This window comes from Fulmarus glacialis, unplaced genomic scaffold (assembly GCF_000690835.1).
Source record: "Fulmarus glacialis isolate BGI_N327 unplaced genomic scaffold, ASM69083v1 scaffold1494, whole genome shotgun sequence".
Lineage (NCBI taxonomy): Eukaryota > Metazoa > Chordata > Aves > Procellariiformes > Procellariidae > Fulmarus > Fulmarus glacialis.
In genome coordinates this window covers 31147-40216 of record NW_009208508.1, presented here as the reverse complement: position 1 = coordinate 40216, position 9070 = coordinate 31147, and the positions used below count along the sequence as shown (strand labels likewise).

The following is a 9070-nucleotide window of genomic DNA, read 5'->3' as shown; positions in this document are numbered from 1 at the left end:
CTGCTGAAGTTCTGCTGAGGTAGCTTATGCATTTTAAATAGACTTAGTTGTAATCAGTCATAGGAGCAAGATCAGAACGATGTTTCCCTCATATCTAGTTTCATGCCCTAATCATTAAGTCAGAAAATGGCGCACTTTTGCCCTTTGTGCCCCATTGATTTTGCAACCATTCTGCACATGTGACACAGCTTCAGTTGGCAAGTGAGGAGCAGGCATGCCAAGCCAACAGAGGCAGCTATGGGATATGTAGGAGCCACAGGCTTGAACCATCTCAGGCAGAGTGCAGCTTAAAACACAGACCTCCCAGTAGCTGGACGATCAATGACCGCTAGATAAAAAAAAGTGGATTTCACCAATACGGTTGGCTGCTTTCTTTATCAGCCTTTTATGTGTTAAAAGAGAGAGGAAGTTCAGGTTCTCTGAAATACTTATAGGCATCTGCCCTAAAGAGATCATTTCGGGTTCCAGGTCCGGAGCTGGAGGAGGCATTTACTGACAGGTGAAAGTTCAGCTGTTTTCCTGTGGTCTGCACTTCCTCTAGGCTAGCTCTAAGCAAGCCTCTGCTCAGAAGGAACATGTTTACCTTTATCCTCCCGTAGCATTACAAGTGCAAGCATCTAGCTCTGCATTTTGGGAATCTAAAAAGTTGAGTGATGTGACTGGTTAACTTGCAGGCTTCTAATTCTTTTCTTAGACCTGACAGGAAAAGCTAGGAAAAAAAGCCTGGAAGTCAGCCTTAAATATTGAATGACTAACGTTCTAGGTAAATATTATTTATCACTATCTGCTCAGAAGGAACATGTTTACCTTTATCCTCCCGTAGCATTACAAGTGCAAGCATCTAGCTCTGCATTTTGGGAATCTAAAAAGTTGAGTGATGTGACTGGTTAACTTGCAGGCTTCTAATTCTTTTCTTAGACCTGACAGGAAAAGCTAGGAAAAAAAGCCTGGAAGTCAGCCTTAAATATTGGTAAATATTATTATTTATCACTATCCTATTACCTCCAGAAAATGAAACGCCAAAATGACATGTTTTACAAGAGCTAAAAAGGAAACAAGTTGTGGAAAGGGTTATATAGCTTGCAGCACATCCCTAAAAAAACCTTTTTTTTCCTCCTCCTTCTTCCTTCAAAAGGCATAATCAGACTTTCTGTTTTGATTCAGATGAAGATAAAACCTTAGTGGTTAACACCTTAGATAAAACTTTTTATTAGCAAGACATAAATAGCAGTATTTTCAAAGCTTCACTAAACTGTCCTATAGCCTATATCAAACATCACATTCTGCTGATACAGTAACAGTTTAAGCATTCTGTTTGTAATCACGAGAAAAAAGCTAATATGGAATAATACCTGTTGTTTTTGTTGAGAGCAGCAGCATATAGAAATGTGTAGCAATACACAAGCCATATTTTTCAATTCCTCATGTGCTTATGTAATTTAACGGGGATGTTATTTCAGAAAGCAAAGTCACTTTGTACAAAAAGGATTTCTTGTTGAGATTAAACCAATATATTTGGTTATTATTGCTAATAAGCAAAAAATCAGTTGCACTTCACTGAACAGAAGGAATTATTATGTGAAGCAGCAAGATATTTTAAAACATGAAGCCACTCTTTTCTTCCTCTTAGTATTAAACAACTAACAGAACACAAGCACTTTTTCATGGTATAGCATTGATAAATACGACTTCTGGACAAGTGGTAAGCAGCATCTGCTGTAAAGCGTAGCTTTGCATCTTGGAAAACAAACCCTTTTTTTGCAGCTAATGCTTTTCACTCGTAAGACAAATATATGGTATGGTATTCACTGTACACACTAGTTTTATATGCAGAACAAAGTACAAGTGTAATACCTTCAAATTAACAAATAGGTAAAAAAACCCCCCATAATGCAACTTACCTGACATATTTAAGCAAGGCAGCACTGATGTAAAGATTAAAGTGCAAATTAGTATCTCTGGCTATTTCTTTTGTTGGTAGTGAGTTGTCCTTATTTCTTCTATAATCACATTTTTCCTATTATCTTTAACCCTTACAGGTATATAAAAAGAAAGCAGCTGGGAAGCTTGGAGATATCAGTCTCAAGATGACTGAGCAGGAGAAAGAATTTGCCGGGAAGACTGCTCAGTACCACCAAGAAATGAAGCACCTCCAGCGCCTGCTGCAAGATAAGCAGGAAACCCTCGATGAAGTGCTGCAGCAGAAGAGGTCAGTCAGCCACAGGCAGAAGGAATCCAGTCAGATCTGGCGGGTAAAAGGGCTGGGGGGAGGCAACTGCACACAGCCGCAAGCTCTTGCGTTTCATCACAGCCTCGTATCGTATATTCCGGGTACCTTGTCTCACTCATGTTTTAGCTATACTGAGAATGCTGAAACGCTCCTCTTAATTCCCAGCTCCAAGAAAGACCGTTTGAAGGAGGAATTTATTCTGGATGACTACTACTGTTCTTAAGACGACTTCTTAAGAGGAGTATCAATCTGAGCCTAGTCTTTGATGATTTGGGGGGTCTGTAAATCATCAAGATACATGTTAATTTTTTAACATCATCTTCTACTAAAGACTGAACACTTTCCCCTCCACACCCCTCAACAATTTTCAGAATAGTAGGAAATTAAAGGAATCTAATGAGTACGCATATGATAGGTTTCCTTTTGAATCTACCTTACTGTTCTGTCAATAAGTGACTTAGATTGGCTACATGCAGAATAAAAAGAAAAAAAGATAATTTAACAGATTTATACAAGATTATGACTCAGTGTTGAAATATCCCTTTAATATAGAGTCCTTTAAAGGTATTTTTCCCCTCTGGTAGTGGAAAGCTTCATAGCACATTCACATTATCAGCATACAGGAAAAACTTTTTACAACTGAAGAGAGGTAGTTAAGCGGTCATTTTGCAAGTCATCTCTGCCATTGTGAAATGATGAAAGACACTAGAAAAACAGGGCTTGGTATCATCTACCTTGTATCAGCACAGTTCCTCTCAATTACTTATACAGTGCTACTAAACAGGTGTGAGTAGCTGGGAATTGTACAATGAACATCCCACTGATCTCTAAAATTTGCATGAGAAAACAATATTTTGACTGTTCCACATTTCTCTGGAAATAGTTATTTAGGATTTTTAACTAATTAAGTGCCTTTCATACCTCTGGGCTCATGTTACAATTTTTTGACAGTAGATTAAAGAAAGAGGTTTTTTTCAATGTAGGATAGAGCATAGTTCAAAGTCCCATAATATGGATCATTCAAAATTTTTCTTTTTCTAGCCCCAAAGTAGGTAAATGAGATGATATAACACAGCCATGTCAAATAATTAATTACACTTTCCATACAGTTTACTAAATCACTTTTCCCTCTTCAGTCTGAATTGACTAATTTTTTCTTCAGTAAGCACACAAAATTAATACATGCAACTAACTTCTAAGAAGCAAGATCTGCACCTGGAACTAGAACATTTAACAATACGATGATGATGAAAAATGGCTTATGGAAACAAGCACAAAATGAACCTCACAAAGGGATGTCTTGCATTTCTGTAGTCTCCCACATTAATGAACAGCGTAATTAGTGACTGCCTTTTTCTGGTGGTAATTAAGCCTTAACAGTGTTTATCAGAGTATAATATAGTGAACACACCTCTGAAAGTAAAAAATAATTTTTATGTTCATCTTTCAAGTTGTATTTTGGTTCATCTCATCATCCACTATTTTCCTTTGATAACTATATTAAAAAAATTCAGATTAAAAAAATGAAATGTCACTGAGAAGTCAGCTGAATTCTACATCTACATAACAAAGAATATATTTTTATCCTTATAAAACAAAAATCAATAAAACCAACTAACACCATGGCTGATACTGTTCACATAAACTAGTTTCCTCATGTTTCTTTATTCATCTCAAGTATTGTGGTAATATAAAGTAGTTTCCCAAGGTAATCCAAATACTATGTACTCTGTTATGCCTGTCTGCCAGAAATTAAACATGTACTTTGGTCAGCTTTGTGTATTTCTGGTTTTATAAGGCTTATTATTTTCTCTCTCCCTTCCCTCCACACAGTCACAGGAGTAAGGAAGGGAAAATTATTTGTAGTTTAGATGTTGCTAGTCATCTAGCTTGGCAACCGAAGTCACTAGTGCCAGAACAGTACCAAACATTTATATTTATTTCCACTAGCTCTGTTTACAGAGTAAAGATATAGTCCAGAAAACTGTCTAGCTGATAATGTTTCAATTCAAAATACCTGTACGTTAAGGTAAGCACATACAATAAATACATTGTATATTAGATTCTCTAATTTCAGCGATTAAGTAATGAAAATCAAAGTAGCATGCCACATTTTAAGTAGGAAAGCCAGTTTAATTTAAAATTTAGCTGACTATTTGGATGGCTGATTTTGTATTTTATTAAAGTTACAATTTCTCTTTAGGAAGACTATAAAACAAATGAAGCTATTTTAAAGGCACTGACCACAGTCTAGTCAAAAGCACTGTAAGTAGGTAAAGACAGAAAACTTTTTCATATAATTGCTGTTGCTTTGCATTTAGTTTTATAATAGTGGAGTTAGGAAATCATAGCAAGTCTGACTTAGCTCCTGCCATGAAATTCTTTATCATAAAAGTTTACCATACCTATTGTTGGTGGTAAGTTTTATTGTAAAACAAGGGAAGATACCACTTCAGGTCTGGAAACAGCACCATTCTTTCAGCGAGACACTGCATCAGAGAGAAGCAGCCCCACCTCATTAATCTGAATAGGACTATAGCCAACCTGACTGACAGCAAAGCGGGACCCTCTTACGATGGCATGTTGCACAGTACCGACATGCCCAGAGGTAGCGTTACTGCAGATCGCAGCATGTTCAAAAGTAGTATTTGTTTAGACATTTGCACAGTAGCGATACTCCTGTGCTTCCTCATTTTTGTTTCTTCTCTCATCATTCTGTTTTTAACAAGTCTACATCCAAACTAACATGGGCTTCATAAAACATAACAAAGGTGACTTTCCTTTGAAATTTTCTCCCCTCCTGCATCATCTTTCACCTGATGACAAAAATGAGGGTTTGCGCTACTTAACCCATTGCATCCAAGGGAACAGAATTTTTCCACTTGGTTTTCAAAAAGAAATGCATATAGATATAATTGGTTTTTGATAAATAAAAGCTTTTAAAGCTTCTAAAGATATGCAAATTTTGCCTTCGTAGAAGCTGCTCTGTAGAGCCTTCTCAGTAATTGCAGCCTTTGCTAGAGAATATTGGAAATTCACAGCAACTTTTTGCCTAAAGCAACTGATGAGAAAGCAGTATCATTTTCTGTTCTTCAGGCAGCTGATAATCATAATGACATTTTTATTGTTTACAGAGTAATCTTATGAGTCGTCATTATCGCATACCTTTCCTTAAATGAAATACATTGCATGTTTCAGATATAAACAAAGTTGTTAATGTGGTTCTAAGGTAGAAAACCAGGTTCGTAAATGCCTCAAGTTTTATTTCACAGGACACTTACCTTTATGAGTTTTCTAGGTCACAATGTATTTCATAAGTCTTCTGCAGAGGAACAGTACTTCGAGATAGTTATGGCTGCTGTACTTTGGATGTTAAATGCAGGTTTGAAAGCCTTAGTAATGAAATGGGCTTAGACTGTCCTCAGAAGAGGGTCTACAGTAGAAAAGCTTCACAGCCATGCACAGGCAAGGAGAGGAGCTGTCTTACCTGTAAGGTTACATACATAATTGTAACCATGATAAAAATTGTTGATCTTTGTGATGAGGATTATTTAAATAAACTGTTACAGGATAGATGAAAATTAATTCTTGAGCCAGCAGCCCAAATAAGATTCTCAGAGATTAAGGCTGAATGAGTTTAGTTCAGTGAGGGCAGAAAGCTCTGTCTTTTTTAAAGAAGAATCTGCTTCTGTTAACTTTTCATCCTCAAACATCATTACAGCATTGGCATTTTGCTTACTCTCAACAAGATATGAAACCTTACATTTTGGCTAGGTTAGCGGTTGAATGGAATTTTTATTTTTACTTATTTAAGTAACAACAGCCTACATTTATGAGAAACAAACTTAATGCTTTTTGCCTAAAGACATCTGGAAACGGGAGTACTAGATACTGAGTACGTATCTAGTTTTAAATGCCAAGTGACAAAAACTTGTATTTGAAGAGCTGAACCAGCTGCTATGAGCACAATGGAGTAGCAAGGGTTACCCATTAGGCTGTTACCTGTACAGGGTAATGTCACAGTAGTCACAGTCAAGGATAGTAATGCTTCGCAGAGGTTGAGGGCATTTCTGGTGAGATCCAGAAAAATGTAACAGAAGGGTAGCGAGGGCCATTGCCCAGTGAAGAAGGAGCAAGGAAATTTTTGAGAAAAAAGTACAGCCCATCAGCAGCTATGGTAACCGAGCTGCTCTGTAATCCAAGTTCCTGAGACAGCTGGGAGGTTGTGACTAGCAAGAATAAAGACACCCCCTCCCCAGCCCGTTCTGCTGAATGTGCTTTTAGATTTTGATTCAAGACAAAAAAAAAAAATGCAGAGACAAAAACCCCTTGTCTAACTACAGTTGGGTTGTAACTGCTACTTCTTGGATGCTCACCTGAAAAACAGCTGAACTATAAAAGCAGTACATTCTGCCACACTGAAAAGACTTACCTATGACTGCGGAATACTGTGTGCAAAGCCAGGGGCATCTGCAATGTGCTTCCTTGACAACAACATTCTTTGACTACTCATTCCAAAGCAAAGTCAGCGAGCACTTTCAGATTCTGCATCTCTCAGCTCTGTTTAAAAATTAATCCTCCAAGAGGAGTTCAGATACACCACTACCTCTAAAGGCATCTGTTTCCTTGCTACTGAAGTAATTTTAACCATGTGGATACTTGAAAAACTAATGTCTTTGAACTATTTTTTCTAAAATCAATGGAGTTGCCATTGAACTGAATGTACAGACTGAAAATGAGCATCCCATTTGTCAGGCATGCTGACAGCATTAAACTACAATTTAGAATTCAGTGATTTTTAGTTTCATCTTCCTCAAATTTTCTCTGTCTCAAGCTCATACAGGCATTAACATTGAAACAATCTTTAAAAAAAAAGTCTTGATTTTAGAAATTAGCAGATGAAATAAAGCCTGGATAATGTTCTGCACTACAATAAGGGTAAGATTAAGCTCTTGTATATTAATAGTAGAACATAAGAGTGCTGTGCACAGTGTGCAGATTCCAGTTGGAGAGAAATAGCAGTAGAGGACAGGAGCTTGTCTCTATCAAGGTATGAAAGTTCATTTGAAAGCAAGATGCTAAAAATGTTCCAAGATCACAATACAAAGGGCCAGAGTCAACCAATGGGTGAAACTTAGGACAGCTTGTTGGGGGAGTTCAGTCATGTAGTTTTACTCTCTGTGCCTCATATCGCCCAAAATTTAAACTGAGGATAACGATAATTGCCTTTGTAAAGCATTTTGAAGCATATACTGAGTAACTGGTAGTAGTAGACACTCTTACCACTGGCTCAAGAAGAAATATACTTTTTGAGTTTCTGAGAACAGAGTCATTACAGTTTTGGTGTTTCAAAAATGAACTATACTAGAAGCGAGTCAGGAAACCCAAGAGATTAACCTTCACCAAATATAACTTACTAAAAAGTCTGCTGCTGGAATACACTGCATTATTAAGTGATGTTAGCTGCCACGTGAAAAATAACCTTTTTCTTGAGAAAAATATTAAATAATTAATTCATTTATGCTTGGGCAGTCAGAGAAATCGGGCCATAAGGTTATAATGCCTTAAGGACTCCCCTTCACTATCTTTGCCTCCCCTCCCCCCCAAAAAAAAAGTTTACACCCCTTCTGTTTGACCTCCACAACGCGAGACATTAGCCAAGCACAAAGTCTGACGCTCGGTTTGATCAGACATTTTTAGCCTCCGAGGGGAGAGATGCAGAACCTGGCACCTGGCAGGAAGCAGAACTACAGTCACAACGGATCCTGATTCAGTGGATAGTGGCAGTCATGGTATTTGGATCTCACGTGCACCGCTCTTTTGTGTAGACTTAATCCAATGTACTACATAGGTCCAAATGGTTTTTTTTCTGAACGTATCTTCTCTAGCATTACATTTAGTGGGCTTTTTTAAAAACAAGAGAGGCATGAATTTCAGTGAGATAATTTCAAGCATCTAAATACATGGTTTATAATTTGCTTATCCACATACTGTAATTACATACTGCTGAAAAGTGTTTTTAAAATTAGGATCTCTCTTCATTTTTTTCTAGGAAAGTGGAAGGGGAACTTGACATCATTTGGGAATCCACATCCAAAGAAAACAGGAGAATGAGAGAACTCTTACATAAATCCCTGGGAAAGAACAACATGTGGAATATTGTCACAGTTCATGAGCCACACTTAGATGAAATCTCTCAGAAGGACCTAGTTTACGGACATGATTTTAGCTATTGTGATGTGAAACTTTCATCCCCTACTAAAAATGAAATTCAACAAGAATCTTATTGATAAGAATAAAGATGCATAATGCATCTCATCCAAGAAAGAGAACTCAGTGCCTGAATTTGACTTTTTCAGCAACACAAGATGTAATGAACATATACCCTCTTCAAAATTACTGTATTTTTAGTGTCATCAAAATGACAACAGCATATTCTCCAGCTGTACTGTCAATAGTATAAATCTAGGCTAAAACATGACTTTGTTTTTTGAAGAAAAGGCTATTCCTCGTTAAGGCAAAACGTGGTACAGCTCTAAGTTAACATAAAAAGATAAGTATCCAGTTAATAAGATAAACAACCGGTAAGCTTGGTGTTCTAGCACAGACACGTACCTTGCCACAAAACAAGTGAACAGCAAGAGAGAAAGCCTCCAATATGGTAAATAATGTGTCTCTATTACATATGTTTTAATTAAAAGGTCAAATTTCAATAAATTCTCCCCAAATCACCAAATGAAGTATAGACAGAGTATGATCAAAGTTGAAAAAAAATGTGTTGTCTGTTCTTGTTGCTGGTGACGAAGCATCTTGACATCCTGAGATACCCTTATACCAGAT

At 37.1% G+C, this 9070-nt stretch overlaps 1 protein-coding gene across 1 annotated transcript in view; it reads left to right on the top strand.

The window, feature by feature from the left end:
* CEP89 (centrosomal protein 89kDa) overlaps positions 1–8520 on the top strand; it is a 44042-nt gene extending 35522 nt beyond the window's left edge. The window contains exons 18-19 of the mRNA XM_009576500.1: positions 2040–2209; positions 8283–8520. Of these exons, the coding sequence (XP_009574795.1) occupies positions 2040–2209; positions 8283–8520 (408 nt within the window). The remainder of the gene's footprint in view (positions 1–2039; positions 2210–8282) is intronic.
* The last annotated feature ends 550 nt before the right edge of the window (positions 8521–9070 follow it).